Source organism: Gekko japonicus, unplaced genomic scaffold (assembly GCF_001447785.1).
Source record: "Gekko japonicus isolate JY-2015 unplaced genomic scaffold, Gekko_japonicus_V1.1 scaffold503, whole genome shotgun sequence".
NCBI lineage: Eukaryota > Metazoa > Chordata > Lepidosauria > Squamata > Gekkonidae > Gekko > Gekko japonicus.
In genome coordinates this window covers 301,951-320,557 of record NW_015165844.1, presented here as the reverse complement: position 1 = coordinate 320,557, position 18,607 = coordinate 301,951, and the positions used below count along the sequence as shown (strand labels likewise).

The 18,607-nt window shown below is 45.3% G+C and overlaps 1 protein-coding gene across 1 annotated transcript in view; it reads left to right on the top strand.

Moving 5' to 3' along the window:
* Positions 1-6,889, top strand: part of SESN3 (sestrin 3) — an 86,629-nt gene extending 79,740 nt beyond the window's left edge. Inside the window, exons 7-10 of the mRNA XM_015411048.1 lie at positions 618-736; positions 889-1,079; positions 2,810-2,954; positions 3,371-6,889. Of these exons, the coding sequence (XP_015266534.1) occupies positions 618-736; positions 889-1,079; positions 2,810-2,954; positions 3,371-3,457 (542 nt within the window). The 3' untranslated portion in view covers positions 3,458-6,889. The remainder of the gene's footprint in view (positions 1-617; positions 737-888; positions 1,080-2,809; positions 2,955-3,370) is intronic.
* The last annotated feature ends 11,718 nt before the right edge of the window (positions 6,890-18,607 follow it).

Sequence of the window (18,607 nt, the reverse complement as noted above, 5' to 3'; positions counted from 1 at the left end):
CTCTTAATTTTTAAAGGATGAGGATCTACTGCATTTCTTAATCAGTGCATATGGTCCCCAACAGTACATGTAGGGATGGAAGTTCAAGCCATGCTGATCCCTTGTCAACCAAGATTTGTCCAGGCTGTCGGATTTGCATGGACAGCTTCCCCTTTTAAACCTGAAAGTTCTCCCTGTGGAAGGATCCCTGTCTTTTTGTAAGGGTATGACATTCGTTCTGATTCCTGTACCTTGGCAGCAGAGCCCCAAATTTGTGGCCACTTGGGTCTTAAATTAGTGGCTCATGTTCTCTTCTTATACTTTGGTGGCTATGAAGATTCCTAGTCTCTTAACAGCTTCTTTCCATTGCCCAGTCTACATTGTGTGTAGGAATGGCTTACCTATCTTTGAAACAAGGGAGAAGCAAAGACAAGCATGAGAACATAAGAGAAGCCAATGTTGGATCAGGCCAATGGCCCATCCAGTCCAACACTTTGTCACACAGTGGCCCTCCGCTTTGTTTTTGTTTGCCACTAAAACATAAAATGTGAGCATGGTAACACAGATTAAACCCCTTAATATCTTTCATTAATAATGAAAAGCGCACACTTAGTACCCTGCATACTTTTCTTTCCTAGCATTTGATGATGAAATACTTTCCATAGCCGATGTTTCCCGCTACATTGAAGATCCTGGTTTTGGATACAAAGACTTTGCCAGGCGGGGAGAAGAACATCTACCAACGTTCCGGGCCCAGGTATGTACTGACATTAGTCGTAGTTGGAGAAACCAAATAGAGGGAGTACTTGTAGAAACTCAGGAAGAGGAGTTACAGAACTGCCTTCGAAAACCATTCTGTAGGACTCAGACACAACCTTTACAAACGTCCAGTGGTCTTTTCTTTTTCAGGACTATACCTGGGAAAATCATGGATTCTCCCTTGTGAACAGGCTTTATTCTGACATTGGGCACCTTTTGGATGAGAAGTTCCGCATGGTCTACAACCTCACATACAACACTATGGCTACACATGAAGACGTTGACACAACCATGTTGAGAAGAGCTTTATTTAATTATGTTCACTGTATGTTTGGAATCAGGTACATTACCAAACTGAGCCAGTCGATGAATGTATTTAGAAGTCCCTTTTGCCACACTGCATACGTTGAACAGTATAAGTAGATCTCATGGCATTGGGGGTATGAGTGGACACAGAGATGCAGCATCAAAATCTGAGCACCTTGAAAGATATTAGCCCCCTCTCTGCCCAGTAAGATTAGAAAACTAGCTGTGGAGTAAGAACTAGCGTGAATGCCTTTCCCCTGTTGACAATTGAGCCGCTTTGGTCTATTTTAAAACCAGAACTAAGGACAAACCAACAGGATGGAGTACTTTATCTGTACACTCTGTCAGGGCTCCTATTGGGCAATAAAATGGGGAAGGGTGGCTACATGTTGAACAGAACAAAAGTCGAAGGGCCAGCAACACTGGTGGTGTCCACTCACTCAGGGCCAAGCTAGGCATGATGGCAGAATTCATATTTATTTCACGTGCCCTCCCATTCACAGGTAAATGAGGGTGTGTGGAGGAATTAGTTTTGTACAGGAATGGAGTGCATGCTGTGCTTCAGTGCTTTTGCCCCTGCCTTGGTCACTTGGGCTGTTGGAGCCTGGCTGGGAGGTGAGATGAACAGGAGCAGGGAGAGTTTTGCTGCCCTCACCTGTGTGCTCCATTCTCTGTTCAACATAATACTGACCTTATGCCCTACACGTGATGGGAGAACACAAACATGGATTCTTGCCCCTAACTACTTTGACCTGTGTAAACAGAAAAAAGGATTTAGGGAGGAAAACAACACAATTGAAGGGTTTAATGCTTCACATATTGGCTGCTGCTTGTCCGCTACAAAAAGTGCTCTCCCCCCACTATTCAGCAGCACAGGTTCTTGGTCTGCCACTGAATGTTTAGCTTAACTCTTAGGCTGCACAGACAATCCATTTTAACCACCATTAAATAAAGACGTGCCATGCTCACCCATGTCTGGCTCCTCTTCTCCCACCCACTCTCTCACAGAATGCAATGTTGAATGGTGGTTTAAAGATGAATTCCAGTTATCCGTGACGTACAAATGCAGGCGCATGGCTTAACCAGAGTTGGTCTGTCTTACACTCATTGGGATCCTAAGCTGTCCTGGTCAAGAATCCCAGCTTTTGAGGATTCTGCGTAGCGATCCCAGACTTCCATGGTGGTCCCCTGTCCAAGTACTAACCAGGGCTGATCCTGCTCAGCTTCCGAGATTGGGCTCGCCTGGGCTATCCAGGTCAAGGCACTACTTTTTCTAGCATAACAAAATTTCGCAATATTTTCAGTGTGAAAATGAGAGCATAGTTAGTGTGAAGTAAAATATCCTTCTCCTAGACAGTTTTTTAAATATATGAGTATAGGTATCAGTCTGTTTCTTGAGCAGCTCATCTGCACAGTTTTCTTCAGCAATCCTATGAGCAGCTGTTCAGAGGGAGACAATGGCATGTGGGATCCCTTCCAAGGAACAATGGTGTGTGGGATCCATGCATGTTGTTTGCAAGGGCATGACCTCAGGTCTGGCAATCATGTGTTTTCAGCCCCAAGAGCAACATGAAAGTCAATGATTTTCAAATTGGTTTGAGATTCTATTGAGAAATTTAATAGAGCAGATCTGTATCTGTTTCATGAGAATCATAATCCAGATTTATGCAGGCAAGGATTTGCCATAGTTTGTACAGTGAAGAGAGATCCCTTTGAAGCCATGTGCTCCTGACAGTGAGATTCAGGCTGGCTTAATTTTGTTTAGGTATGATGACTATGATTACGGAGAAGTTAATCAGTTACTGGAACGGAGCCTGAAGGTTTACATTAAGACAGTGACCTGCTACCCAGAGAGAACTACCAAGCGCATGTATGACAGTTACTGGCGCCAGTTCAAGCACTCGGAGAAGGTAAGTGTCTTATCATCAGATACACAGGGGCATGCTCTCGCATCTGTGCAAAAGACAAACTGAATGCCATTGCTGTGGAGGAAAGCTTCTATATCTGTAAACAAATCAGACACTCATAGATCAGTGACTTAAAAGTCCTGTACAACAGAGCTATCAAGAGAGAAAACTCTGGGTTGCTGCATCTCTCTTCCTCAAAACGAGGAGGTGCTGGGACTTTAGGGGTAAGATTTGCCGGCTGATGTTACTGAAAACCATTGCAAGTGAGTGATGTGGGGAAATACGGAAGTTCTGTCCACTGCTCCGATGACTTGTCCACGCAAGCGAGTCACTGCTTGATGCTGGTGTCCACGAGCAGCGAGTACGTCCCTCGGTCCCTGTGGTCCAGAACCTCACCCTTTTGCCTGTCTGTCCAACAGGTCCATGTCAACCTGCTTCTGATGGAGGCCCGCATGCAAGCTGAACTCCTCTACGCTCTCCGTGCCATAACCCGTCACTTGACCTGAAGCATCATTGCAAGCGCGTGAATAAAGCTTCCAAACAGATGCATAGCGAAAGCTGCTCGTGGGGTAGCATCGGGTTATTTGATTCTCTAGTGTCAAAGCTGAAGCCGCGTTTCCGGCGGCTGTTAACGTGCAATGATATTCTATATCTTTCTCTTTTTTCACGCCCCTTGATGCTTAACATTACTAATGATAGCAAAAATCATACTGAAGAACACCACTTCTTAAGTTGTTTCCAGCTGGAGTATTGGTCGCAAACCTTAAACTTTTTTATTATTATTATTCTTGCTGTTTCCTCTCTTGCCCAGGATTCTCTTTGATGGTTTTATCTCCTTTCCCCCTCATTCCCAACAATCCTGTTTCATGTGAATGGAATCCAGCAATGGATCTTCGCACTCTTCTCCCCCCCCCCCCCCAAATGTTCCTTTTTAGGCATTTATAATGCAGTTTTTTCCGATCTGGTATCTGCTTTGTTTTAAACTGAACTTCTCAACTGGCTTATTCTGAAAGTGTCCCCGGACACTATGTATTGCTGCAGTTTGGAGGTCGTGTGCAAGCAGACGCAACTGCCCTCTGCAGCTTTTGTAATGTGAAAAGATCTCCTGCGAGTTCTGTGGTGTGCTGCTGGCACGCAGCATTCAAGTACTTCCTCTTCTGACTGTATGAAAGTTTATACCACATCCATTTCAGCTAAACACACTGGTTCAGCAAGTGGCCTTCTCTTTTTGTCTGTGTTCAGCTTTTCTCGATGACCATTTGGAGGGTACTTGCAGCCCCATCCATGAACCAAGTGTAGCTTGGAATATTTGAGCTTTTATGTTGCATTTAAGAACTTCTCCCTAAAATTTAAATCAAAGTTAACTGGCTTGGAGATTGAGTGGTTATGTGGCATTTGCAGATGCAAGACACCTTAACTGGTCAAATAAAAAACAATCTAGACACGGTTGCATTAAGGAGCTCCGGTACTGCTGGATCGATTTTCCGTGTAGTCCAGAGGGATCCACTCTAACTGGAGGGGGTGTCTCTTCCTGCTACCTGAGATCCTTTTAAACGGAGGTGACAAAGATTGAACCCAGGACCTTTATGCGTGTGAAATGTAAGCAATGAGCTACAGTTTCTTTCCTGAAAGCTTTGAATATACAAAGCCTTACACTAACCTGGACCATCTGTCCATGTTGCCCAGTGCTGTGGGGGTATTCTCCCAAGGTCTCAGGCAAGCATCTTTTGGAACCTTGTGTGCTGAGAGCCTTTGAACTGGAGGTGTCAGATTTTGAACCTGGAATCTTTTTACATACAAAGCATACGCTTTATCATTGAGCTGTGGCCTCTTCTTTCTCGATTGCTGGTTTCTGGTTTCTTTGTATGGTTTTTTAAAATTTTAATTCAAGGATAAATTGCATTGGCATTTAAGCTTTTAGATGTTTCCTTTTTGTCTCCAGCATCTGGACACTTTTTTACTATCTTAAAGCTGAAAATCATGTGTCTCTCCATTGATGTGAGTGAACAAAGGAAGTGCAATATGAAACAGAGCAGGCAGGCTTTTCCCTAACAGAGTAACTGCTGAAGGGGTCCCATTTGAAACAGCTGCGGAGAAACAGCTTTCTCTTCCCAAATGTTGTTACTGCCTGTGACTTGCCTGGCATTTTTAGGTCTTGCTTTGAACGCTCCACTGTGGTTGGGATGTCAAAGTATCCATGCAGAGAATGCTTCGCTCTGCGTGTGCTCAGTTCCTTCCAGTGGAGGAGCTCAATGCAGGCTCCATAGAAATTAAACTTGAGGATAAATATGCAGCTGCAGGACCTGATGGATTGTTCCTGTTGACAGCTGTTATTGTGGGTTGGGAAGGGGGCTGAAAAATGAGCTGCTGAAAAGTCAAGATTTTTAAAAATTGCTTTGTGTTGTTTGACTACACTGACTTTTTCAGCGCACAAAATGTCAGTGTTTTTATAGCTTTACTTTTGCGTTGTGTGAACGAGTCAGCAAAGTGCCTGAAGAGATGCTGAAAAACTGCTAGGACATAGGAACTGCTATGATGCGAGAGGTTCGCTCCAGGAAGCATGAGAGACAGCTGTGTTCCCTCGAGGTCAGAATGGCTAAGGCCCAGCAAGTCTTGTGCCCTGTCATAGTTTCGGGAATCCAGAAGAAGAGCCCTGCAGGGTCGGGCCAAATGTCCGTGTAGTCCTGCATTCTGTTGCCAGCCATGGTTTGTCAGAAGCCTCTGAGAAGCCCACAAGCAGGCCCCGAAGACAATAGCCTGTCCCTGTTCATCAGGAAAGGCTGGGGACATTTCAGTGATTTGGGCGCAATAGCCTTCTTCTCTGCTGGGGGGGCTTTCATTACTCGCCTGAATAACACAGTTTTCAATGAGACTTAGTTATAAATAACGTTTGCTGGATTGTGCCAAATGACTGGGTTTGGGCTTTTCCCCCCTTCAAGGTTTGCTTTTATATATGTCTGAAATGAACAGAATGGGGGTTTTGTCTTGTTCCGATGAGCTACAGCAGGGGGACTTTTCTGTTAGACTACCATAATGGCTTTGTTTTATGAAAAAGATTTTGAAAGTCCTTCCAAGTTAAAACATGGATCAGACTTTGGGGAGGTGAAATTGGATTATTATTTTTTTAAACTACTTTCTTCCTTTGTGTAATAATTGCTATAGTGTGTTTGTTTGTTGTTTTTAGGTGCTGAAATCAATTGTTCACCGTTTCCTCCTGCAGTTGGAATTGTAACTTGTTCTTGCATGGAAGAAACTTCTAAGGATATATCTGTACTTCTGCTGTTGGCTTATACCAGTTGAACAGCCATGGCCACATTCTAAAGCATTCTAGGAACTGTAGCTTAGAACGTCCTGAGAGTTTTCTATGTTGAAGAGGCCTCTGGCCTCACAGAGCTGCCATTCCCGGGGAAAGAGCAACTGTAAACCTGCAGTATAGGTATATCTGTAGAAGAAATTATGCGAATGAACGATCAGTGTGTCCTTGCAGAACATAAATGGAAGCTGACTTGGTGGGGGTAGAGTCTGTAGACACTTCAGGCAGAATCCAGACTGCTTTGAAGAATGGCTTGGACTGCAACAGTTCCATTCAATCTGTTGCATTTTGTAACAGCTGGTAGACAGCGTGCAGCTGATGTCCGCGCAAGTCGTTTGTGCAAGTTCTGTTTAGAAAAGGGCACTACTGAATGGTGGAGTTGGACACATGCAGAAATCCATGGGACTTTGCCAGGATTGTGGCTCTACATAGGAGTTGGGATTTTGGTGGGGGGAGGAGAGATAAGAAATCCAGGTCCCCACTGAACGTCTGCAAAGTGGCCAAATGAGATGATGTGGAGAAGATAAGTGTTGGGCAAAGGAAGGAGGGTGTTTGACCTTTCCCCTGAAACCCCCTCCCCCCAGCCAGCTTCCAGATGTGTGTTTGAGCATTGGGGAGAAAAGCAGCCAGGTAGTGTAGGATTGGGGGGGGGGGGTAGAATTAGCAAGCAGGGGAGGCCTCCCTTTGTGTCTGTTTGGCTCTATAGAACCAAGCTGACTTGAATCAGCAAATTGTAACTGCTTTAATATTGGTTTGAAAAGGTCAGGTTTGGGGTTTCCTTTCTTTCTAAGTGAAGTTGGTGTTCTAACTGTGGAAACATTAGTGCCTTTCGTTGTCGGTGTTTCCTTTACGTGAACTGAGTGGTCATCTTGTGAGAAACAATTAGACTTTGAATCTCAAATACAATACTGTATTTATTTCTTTGTGAAGTATATATATATATAAAAAGGATCCATAAACAGAAACTTGATTTCACATGGTGCCAGATCCACACGTGGCTTTCTAGGTTGGGACCGGCCATTAGAGAACCAGCTCACATTGTCCTTAGAAATATAGTGACAGACTTGAACATTACCAAGACAGTTTTTGTGAGGCGGCATTTGATTCAGAGTATAGCATTTATATGGTCATGATCTAGCATATAGCTTTATGTACACAGAATGTGATTTTTTTAAAAAAAAAAATGTTGACATTCAGAGTAGGCATCTAAGCAAACATGATTGTACCTTATGCTTGGTGTACCCCTGTAAGCTCTTTAATGTGCCAAATTTTAAATGTGCAGAAGTGTATTTTTTAGAGACAGAATAGCACGTGTGAATGTGAAGCATCAAGGTTTATTGCCTGCTGGCCATTAGAAACGTATGTCCATCTTCTGTAAGCGTAAATGTTTTCTTTGCTTCCTTAGTGTGACTTTAGGCGTTGGCAACAAGCAACCTCCAGGGCCGAATCTTATCTCAGTGGTCATCCAAGGGGCAAGAGACGAATGTTGGCTACTGACCTCTGTGGGAACGGGACTTTGGCAGCCTTGTCGACACCCTACAGGCTCTTCAGAGCTATACAGTGGGATATAAATGCAATGAAGGCAGGGCAGGGCTTGGGACTTTGGCTGCTGCATGAGATGGGGAAGCTCTTCTGCTGCTTTCATTTCTCAGGAGCTATACCAGGCTGTTGTATCTCCGAATTCCTTGGAGGGGGGGGAGGCACGAACTGAGTCAAATGCATGGAGGGCTGCGTGTGTGTGTGTTCCTAGGTGCCATGGCACAGGTTTAGCATTTTCAAGGGGGAAAGTTCAAATCCTGAGCCTGCCATTCCAGGCCTTGGGAGCTGTGCAAGCACGGGAAGAACTTGTGCCAGAGCAGCGAGAGGAGAAACACAGTGAAATAACACGAAGGGACAAAGTGCTGGTTTTGAGTGCCCTTAATTACTTGGGGCGATTTCTCACTAGAGCTGCCTCGCAGCACAGCGGTTTGCCCCAACACAAACATGTCAATTTCACATCCGAGGCTGCGGGGCTGCATTTGACTCGGGGCTTCGCCCACTTTCCTCCGCAGTTTCATGATCCTCAAAAACCAGGATCACGAAACTGCGGAGGAAATTGGGCGAAGCCCCGAGTCAAAATGCAGCCCCAGAGCTTCGGGTGTGAAATTGACATGTTTGTGTCGGGGCAAATGGCTGTGCTGCGAGGCAGCTCTAGTGAGAAATCGCCCTTGCTGTTCGCTTTTTGAATGATGTTGGCTGTCTGATCTGCATTGACAAAAATCCACAGAGTCAGAACTCTAGAGCCTTTAGAAGTAGCTGGCCAGTCCATCCGGAAAACCCAGGTCCTGCAACTGGAATAAATAATGACCTACGCTGGAAGTCTTTGTGTTCTTCAAACCGTGTTTTAGATAGTTCGTAGTTAGCTGGGGGCTTGTCCTTTGTAGGAGTTGCTGTATTCCACCTTAAATTAAATATTCTGTGGTCTAACAGTAACCATGCAGATTTACAGGCCTTCCAGGGAAGCTTCATTGTGTAGCTACAGCAGAAAATGCTGATGTGAATGTAAAAAAGGGGCAATCAAAGTCTTGAGTGGTTAGGACATCCCACCCAGACTTTTCCACCCTTGGACCTCCAGGATGTATAAAATAGCAGGGTTTCAAGTGTCAGGGAAGGAGCCTCACAGTTTTGTTTTATTTTGGTTTTTTATTTTTTGACAGCTCTGTTGGTCTACTGTCACTGGAAACTTTATTTTCTTAAGTTTTGCTTTCTACAATCAGTGTGATTTGAGACGTTTATGTGGAGGAACCAAAATGACCCTTTGCACTTCAGTTCTGGTTCATTTTGAATGTTTTTCCAAACAAGCTGTGGAATTTTCAATATCTTTATCAGCTTCCCCACCCAGTACTCCTTTCAGAAAGGAGGCCTCTGTAGGACCTTGATTCAGATACAAAGCAGTTAAAGGAATTATTTGCTTTAAAAAAAAAACCAGCCACAGAACTGATGGTGCAGGGGAGAGAATTTTTTTACACCCCTCCCTTGCTACCAGCCATTTCTAGAGTGGCAGGAGAATTTGGACGAAACCCTGTTTCCTGGCAGAATGCCACCTGCTCTCTAGTTCACCAAAGAAATTAACAGCAAAATGTTACGTCCTCTCCATGTTGCTTCTCAAAAGGTCTTCATATATTTACACGTGTGCTTTTGTGTTAGATGACAGAGCATAATAAAAAAAATAGACGTTTTATGCTATGTGGTGAGGATTGCCAAGTGTGGATCTAAAAGGATCTTCCATCTCACAAGATCAGTGTAGGCTCTGCGTTTTCCACTGAACATATACCAGGAGAAGACAATTGGAGAGGTGGGTGTACAATATCACCCACCGTGAGTGTCTGCTGCAAGGCAGAGAAAAACATATCAAGGAAGCCTGTCCTTTTAGTTACAAGTGAAGCAGTCTTTGTTCCCATCTAGCTGGAATTGATGGAGCTATTCAGAGTTATGCATAGCAGCCTTTTTGGCTAAATAATTACCTTCTGTACCATTCAGTTACAAACAGGTATATTTTTTACAGGAACAAGTCTGTTTACCCTAAAACTTGTGTGGGCAGTTGAAACCCTCATATTTACTAGTGTTTTATTCCAAATGTTTATGTCTCAAACATCGGGTGCCTTTTCTCTTCTCCTTTTGCTATGATTGCTGAGTAGGCAAGTGGGAAGGAGCTCCCAATCAGAGGTAGTTACCATGGTTAATTATTCGCTAAAGCTCTGGTACGCAGGGCATTTCTACACTACAGACGTGTATATAAGTTTTTATGTTCTAGTTTAACTGCTATGGCTTCCCCCAAAGAGTCCTGGTACTGCAGCTTGGTAAGACTGCTGGAATTCTCTGTGTGAGATCTTATCCACCCCAACCCCGGTAGATCTACATTTCCATTTTGGCTGTGACTCGGTGACAGAGCATCTGCTCTCCATGTGGGAATTCCCAGGTTCTGTCCCCAGAATCACTAGCTGAAAGGATCAGGTAGGAGGTGATGTGAAAGTTCTCTACCTGACTTCCTGGAAAGTCACTACCAATCAGAACAGAGTTTGATTCCAGTGGCACATGAAAGTTTATACCAGGAATAAAACTTCGTTGGTCCTAAAGGTGCCACTGGACTCAAAACTTCTACTGCTTCAGACCAACATGGCTACCCACTCGAAACTAACAATCAGAGTAGACAATGCTGACCCTGATAGAGCAATAATCTGACTCAGTAAAAGGCAATGTCATGCGTCCTCTGTGATACTGAAATGCCAAAAGGTGAAGCAGGCCTCCCGAAAGAGGCGCATAGGGATCTGGTCACACATTTAGTAGCCTACGGGCAATTTAACAGACTCCTTTCTACCCAATCCAAAACATTTCAACCTCATAGCCAGGGATAGGTGAGTTATAGATAGCTGCGTAATAGACATATTATCATGAGTGTGTCAGGCAGGTTGCCTGTCCCCGCCTTGCCCCCAGTTGCCCAGTACAGAGTTCATGTTTTTTGGGGGTCCGTGCACATGATTACACGCAATGTTCCGCATATTTTACTGGGTTTTTTTATCCTGCCTTTCCTTCAAGGAGCTCAGGGCAGCACACATGGTTCTCCTCTCCAGTCTTATCCTCACAACAACCCTTTGAGGTAAGTTAGGCTGAGACAGAGAGAGACGGTGTGTCTGACTGGCCCGAGATCACCCAGCAGTCTCCAGAGCAGAGTGACATTCTGAATCCGGGTCTCCTTGGACCTGGGCCAGCACTCTACCCATTGTAATACACTGCCTCTCATCATGCTACACTGGCATGCCTAGACTGCCCCGTGTGAAGGTGGCAAAGGGGTTGCCCAGACTGTCACAAGCCCAAAATCTGGCTTGGCACTCTCCTTTCTCATTGCATGGGAGGAAGGCTTCCTGTAGCATGCAAAGCCGAGGCTTGTGCTTATGATAAGAAATGCACACTGGGTGGCTGACTGGCCACCCAAGGGCTGAATCTAGCCCCCAAAGCACTTTGATTTGGCCCTCTTTCCTCAGTGGCCTTCCCCCTCACCATTTAAGGCATTCCCCCTCACCATTTAAGGCATTCCCCCTCACCATTTAAGAAAAGACGCAATGAGGCTTCTCCTGTAGTTCACATAAATTATTCTCATATGCTGTCGTGTACACATTTAGGAAAGGCAGTAAAGCTTTTTAATTGGCTTATTGAGGGGGAACTTTCAGGAAATGTGTTTACTTTTCAGTGCCCCCTCCCCCTCCATAAGCACACATGGTCCGTATTTGGGAAAGCCCTGACTACTCAGTGATAGTGACGTTACTGTTAAGCCTGACCACCCCCGAGGGGGCTGGATGGTGATGTCCCACTGCTAGTGCCTGGGGAATATCATAAGCCCATGCTGAAAGCAAAGTGTCCCGCTGTGCCAATCGCATTGACCCCAAGTTGGAAAGCAGTACATGTAGCATGCTGTCAACGCCTGTCTAGTCTCCCCCCGTTGACTCAAAAATTCATCAGTATTGACATTGCTTCTCTTCTGTCAGCTTCCCCCCCCCCTCAAATCTAGTGTACTTTTTTAGAAGCTGTGATAGGCCTTTGTGGTCCTGTACTTTGTTACTGTAACTTTAAAAAAAAAAAGATTTATGAAGCTTAGGGCTGCGGCCCAAACTGAAGTGGACTATTTGATCCTTCAAGATCTCCCACTCTCAGTTGTGTGTACTACATTGTGGCTGTAAGTAGAATAAGCTTATCGACGATGCAGTTTAGGATTCGTACCCCTTTATATGTCAGGGGCCTGTACGTTTGTGCGTGTGTGTTGAGTGAGGGTGAGAGAGGTGATATGTAAAGTGTTGGTTTTTCCCCTCTTTTATTTTGTAAAGCAACTGACTCAATAAATCCATAGCCGCTTAGAACTATCCCTGCTAAACAGCGTTCGCCATACATGAGAGATTGCCTTTATATTCAGGGAGTGACACGGGGTGGGGGGAGTAAGCGCACTTTTTCTACCCCCAAAACATGACCAGCGGCAGCAGGAGTCACTCTACTGCTTTGCTTGGTTGTGTTCAGAGGGAGGCGGAAGCAAGCGTGAGAGAGAATGAGGTGCCGACTTCCGCTGGCTTTCAGGAAGCGCCACAGTCATGGTGTGAGCCTAGCCTGGCTGGCTAATCAGTAGTTCATCGAGGGCAGCCCCTTTCCCTGATGGCTCCCTTGCTGTTGCCCCGTGTGCTTTCCAGCACCTGTAAGCAAGTGCCAGCAACTTGTGGCCAACACATCCTGTATGTAGAAGAAAAGAGCAAGAGTCCAGTAGCACCTTAAAGACTTCTGTGGCAGGGTAGGAGCTTTCATGAGTTTGCTGCTCACTTCTTCAGATACCTAAAGTATCTGAAGAAGTGAGCAGTGACTCACAAAAGTTCCTACCCTGCCACAGAAGTCTTTAAGGTGCTACTGGACTCTTGCTCTTTTCTGCTGCTCCAGACAGACTAACATGGCTACCCATCTTGATCTACACCTTGTATGTATTCCTGTCCCCCTCCTTCCTATAGTGAGCTGGTGGGAAGCTGGCTGGAGCTCAATCTCTTTCGCTTTGCCTGCTGGGAGCATATATGGCGAATTCTCAAATGGGACGTTGTCTTCATGGGGCAAGTTTCATCCGTAGGCTGCTTATTGTCTCTGTCTGTCTCTCTGATGTACTCTTAGCTATGAAAGGGGAAAGGGACAGGGACTTGACATGTCAGTGCAGAAAAGTGTCTAGTGTGGTCACTCGTTCTGCTTCCCATTGGGACAAGCGCAGGCTGGAGCCACACGAGAGCTGTGCGGAAGCTCCTTTCCCTGCACCCGCAGGAGGGTGCTCCCCCACAAGAGCGTGCCTTAGGTGCTTGTGTGAATCCTAGACACTCTAACCCTCCCCTCAAAAAACCATTTCACTTGTGTCACTCGTGTCTGACTTGGGCCTGGCTTCAGCCTTTTTAACAGTGGCCGAGGCAGAAAGGAAGAGCTCACGTAGCACTCACCCAAAGACTCATCTAAACTGGGCTACCTGGCTGCACAAAGTAGGTGCTCCGTTTAAATAAGATGCGGGGGGGCAAGTTCAAAATCCAACGGGTGAGCTCTTCCAGCTTAGCCACCATCACATTTTGGAACCAGGCCTCAGGCCCTTATGCAGACAGCACCGAGACTTTAGCTAGCATAAACAGAACTCTCTTGCATAGGTGGATTTGGGGATAAGCCCAGTCCTGTTGGCTCCGTTTATGTGATTCTCTCCTCCTTCTCTAGTTACTCAACTTGAATTGTATCTGAGCAGATGCTGAAGGAACTTTTTATTGAGCTGAGACGGGGGGGGGGGGACCCAAATATTTTTCAATAAAGGAATTTATGTGTGCATATTAACCTGTTAACAGCAATTCATAAGATCTGCACTTTTTATGAGGTTTTGAAAAAAAATCTATTTATAGGTACGGAACAATGGGGTTTGTTAAAACTGTATAGCGTTTATACTTGCTGAAATTTCTTTCATTGTTATCAGTAGGAATGTTATTGGTTCAATAAAACTGGCAAAAAACCCTACCCTGTAATGTGTTCATTTTTAATTTCTTCCAATTGGCAAGGCTTTCTCCTAGAAGGGGCTCTCCGGCCCAGTCCAGCCTTCTGTCTCCAGCAACAGGGAGCAGGCAGGACGATGTAAAAACTGTTGTTTGCTCCCAGCATCTAGAGATAGCCTGCTTCTGCTCGTGGAGGGGTCTATCTGATGTGTCATTTACTATGGCAGCTGAAAGGTCCTTTCTTCCATGAATTTATCTAATCTTTCATCAAAACTGTATGAGTGACCATCACCACACGTCTCAGGAGGGAGTCCCACATATTCCCTTGTGTGATGGGCAAGAAATATTTCTTCCTATCCTTGGACCTCTCTCCAGTCAGGATCACTGATCTTGTAATCTGGCCATGTTGGATTACAGAATTGTTTTCCTAAAAGGCAGCGGCAGTCAGTCGCTCTTCTACCTTACTGTGCTGCAAAGCAGCCGTTTTTGGTACAACAACATGATAGTTACTACAGACCTAAGCTAAGCACTTCTCAGACCTTTGGTTGAGCACATCCCTCCTGCTGTAATTAACTGGACTTAAAAGGGCATAAACTTTTGGCTGGACTCTGCTGATCGGTCCTAACAGAGGTTGTAGCTACCAGCAAGAACTTGACCCAGCCAGAGTTAAAATTACTGTATACTTTTCCTCATTTGAACATTAGAGGGCGATAAACTGCTAGAACTCCTACCCAATGCTCTTGATGGAGGCTTACTGGATCCGGTGATATATTTGTAGCTGGGGCATGTATAAGCCACACAGTGTTGGCATAATGATCAGGGGTGGGTGTTCCGCAACTGAAACACTGAAGGGTTTGGTTTTTTAAATCTTCACACACACATTTGGTGCCCTAACCACCTCAAAGTCCTGGTAGCCCTTGTGAAGCATCCTGCTTGGTGTCATAGAAAAATTGATCTATGTAGAGATGGGCTGTTGGATTGTTTCCGCAGCACACTTTGCAAAGCTGGATCTGTGCATTCAGCCTATCCAGTGGCCCCATCATCTGCTGCAGCTGGTTTTTCCACCCTTTTCCTGTCCTCACTTTGTTCTGCGTGGGACACGTTCACTTTGCTGGGTTCAATGGCGTGACACACCAAGGGCTTCCTCCATACAATGCTTGCTTCCTACCCAGACTTTTGCCAGAACTGGGAAAACCTCCTCTGCTGACACCAGTTTACACACAGGAACACGTGAAACAGCCTTAAACTGAACTGGGCCACTAGTCTATCAAGGTCAGTCCAGTCTACTCTGAACAGCAGCAGCAATCAGAGGACTCAAGTCTTCTGTGTCACCTACGAAGTCTACTCTGAACAGCAGCAGCAATCAGATAGAGGACTCAAGTCTTCTATGTCACCTACGATGTGAGCCTTTTAACTGGAGATGCCAGGGATTGAACCAGAGACAGTCTGCATGGAAGGCCAACAGCTCTTTCTGACTTCTTACAGACACATTCAATAAAAAATAGGTGTCTCAATGGCAATTAGTCCTGTTGTTTTGGGGTATTATTCACATGCAGCAGCAGTTTAGCATAATAGGATTCTGGGAAGGAATGGAGCTGGCTGTCTCCATAATGCCTTTCTTGTCATCTTCCTAGAAGCTAGTTGTTAAGGGAGATAGAATACTGACTTAGAAGAACCTTTGCTCCAGTCCAGCACAGCAATTATGATGACTTGCCCAGGAAGGAAAAGTCCTGTGTTTCATCCAAGTACGGTTGTAAGATGAAAGTTATTGAGAGAACAGCATGCCAGTGACACCAAAACGGAGACTGCTGGCAATCCATGTTGCACAACAGCTCATGCTGCGGATCTGGGAAAGAATGAGTCTCTGAAATTGCCCATCCCTTTCTTAGTCTTCCATAAAAGGGAGACTAAACCATCACCCAGCAAAGCTTATTTCCGTGCTTAACTTCTGTATTATGAGGCAGTCTGTATCAGATAGCCAGGTTCTGTGTCTATGAACAGGCTACTTCTGAGCATTCCAAAATCATTCAACTGTCTACACCGACATACAGCAGGCAGGGCTAGATGTCTGGCCTGATGTAGCCAGGTAACGGATGTTTGTTAAGGTGTCGGTGTATCTGATGAGATAAGGAAGCTGTGCTTTGCTGGATCAAGCCCAGGTCAAGTTTACCATACTCTCTAGACTGCTCTGGAGACACATATGAAGGACCCCTGCTGCTTGTTTTACTGTGAGGTAGATTTTTTCCCCTGCCAAAACCACCGTTCCACACTTTAAACTGAGCAGACTCCTTGTAGCTGTGTGTTAATACACAAATTATAACTTGTGTGTGTGTCCTACCTTGTGATTGTGGAGTTCTTTGGCTTCTGCCCAGGACAGAGATTTATTGTAGAAAAGGAGGAGTCTCCTTGATATTCCCTTTGATCCTTGCCTGGTGTCAAGTGCCATTTACAAACAGGAATGTTGACTTTTATTAAACAGGCACCGTTGGCTTAGCCACCAGGGGACGAGAAAACTGAGGTAAATTTTGAAGTCTTTACAGGATATAATAGTTTGAACTCACAACAGAGTATTGTTGGAGCTAGTTTCTCAGTATTCTTGGGTTTTAGCAGGGAGAAATGATTGACCAAGTATTTTAGTTACAGTTACAAAGATTCTTCACAGTGTTTCCTATTACTCTGCAGGTTTCCTGGAGAAGGTCACTTTATTTGTTGTGTCTTCCTCTCTCCTGTCTTGAAACCACAGTGTATTTCTATAACCTGAGGAGTCTAAGACCATTTCCTTTTTCACACCAACCAGGGATCCCTTCTGAGTTGGACCCCCTGAATAACTGAGAAGGAAAAATTCTCCGTTTCCTAGAAGCAATATTCCTTTTCTGTTTGGCTAGACTGGCAGTTTCAACCTCCTGACCAATCTCTTCTGCCAAACCTGATCCTCAGTTCTTAACACTGTAAATAAATGGTTTTCAACCTGACTGATGCTTAGGCTAAAGTTCCTATTTTGAACTTTTCCTCAGTTTCTGGTAGTATTCAATAAAGGCCAGGAGTTGTGTCCCTTCACTTTAAAAGTGACTTCTGACAGACACATCAACTCCCAACTGTCTGGCTACTGACTCTCCAGAGACCCTTTTTTCAGCATTCAGCTGCTCTTAAAGCTCTCCTCATCTGGGGCTGACCAATCAGAGGGGGGGAGGTGTTAAACATAGAGAACAGCCTGTCACTCAAGCTGTGTTTCACAGTGAGGCATTAACCCTTAATCGCCCAACTCTCTGAATTTGATGCACTAAGCATCCTGTTTTGGGAGGTCAGTTTGTCACAACAGCTTCAGCACCCTTTTCCAGATCAGTTTCTAGTGTGTTGAACCAAAACGTTTGCAGATTTTAGCACATGGGAGAACTGGACATTGCCATACAGGCTTGGGCTACTGAAAACAGCAGGGAGGACAGGAGGGAAACCCAAGACAGCAAAGATGGTTGCACCATCTCTCCAAGGGCTGAAAGGCCAGGTATAAATCTTGTCAGTAAACAAAATGCCTCATAAGACACTTGGAAAAACTGGTTCTCAGACTTCAGGATTAAACTACCCATGTCACGAAAACCTTAGTTCTCGTAAACAGCGGGTGACCTAAACCTGTTTCTACACTGTACCACTTCAGGACTGCCAGGGAAGGGAGGTCACAGAGTTGCCCCTTTGGCCTTATCTACTCTAAATATATAAAGGGCTAGAAACGTGCTTTCCTACAAAACTTGCAATGCTCAGGATGCTGATTACACACATGGATGCTGCTCTTTTGTTCTTTTATTTAAGCCGCATATGGGATTTGGGAGGATGCTTTACGAGCAGCTGCTGTTACCATGGTGAAAAGTCACAGCCGACTTATGGTCACCCCGTACAGTTTCCAAGGTACGAGATGAACTGAGGTGGTTTGCCATCACTTACCTCCGCACTGCAACCATGGACTTCCTTGCCGGTCTCCCGTCCAAGTTCTAGCCACGGCCGACCATGCTTAGCTTCCAGGATCTGATAAAACTGAGCTAGCCTGGGACACCCAGGGCAGGGCAGGGCCGTTACATTAGTACCTGAAAACTGGGCTGTTTCCCTGCCCTCCAATCAAAAAGGCTCTGACGGGTTCTACATCTGCCAAGAGCCATCACAGTGCCGCCGCCACCAGGCAGTCACTCCACCCCAGCATCATATGAAAACTGACTGCATGGTTTGGCCAGCTCCACAGTTCCCCAAGGTAACCAGGGCACCTGGAAGCTTGTCCCCCTTCCCACCAACCCTGAAAGGTTCCTGAAAAACAGAAACACAGGAGGCATGGTTTGCTTCGTCACTGCCATCTCCAATAACAGGAAACGCTGAACCAGGTGACATCCCACCTGTTGAGCAGGTGCCTTATAAAATGAGGGGAGGGTCGATCAGGGAACACACAGTGGCCAATTCTGATTAAGAATCCTTGCAGCACTTTCCAGTCGGTGTCTTTAATCCAGCGTTTTCTGTAGGTGCCCTGGTAATGAAATATTAAGTACTAGGGAAAAGGCTCGTTGTGGAAATAAAGACAAAAGGTATGGCATTTCACCTGTCTTCGTAGTAAAGAAGAGCCAATTGCCTTTTGAAGCTGACGATGGGAAATAATGGTGGGTCCTGAATTGTGTGTTGTCTTCTCCAGCACAAGCCTTGCATTTTTCAAGAGGGTTGGAGGCCTTGGTTCTGAGGGTGCAGAATCTCCCTTATAAATAAAAGCCGAATGGTGGTGGCACTTCTCTAGAACATTCCACACGCTCCAAAATCAGTTCGCTCTCTGATCTGTCATTCAGAGGGTCTCCCTA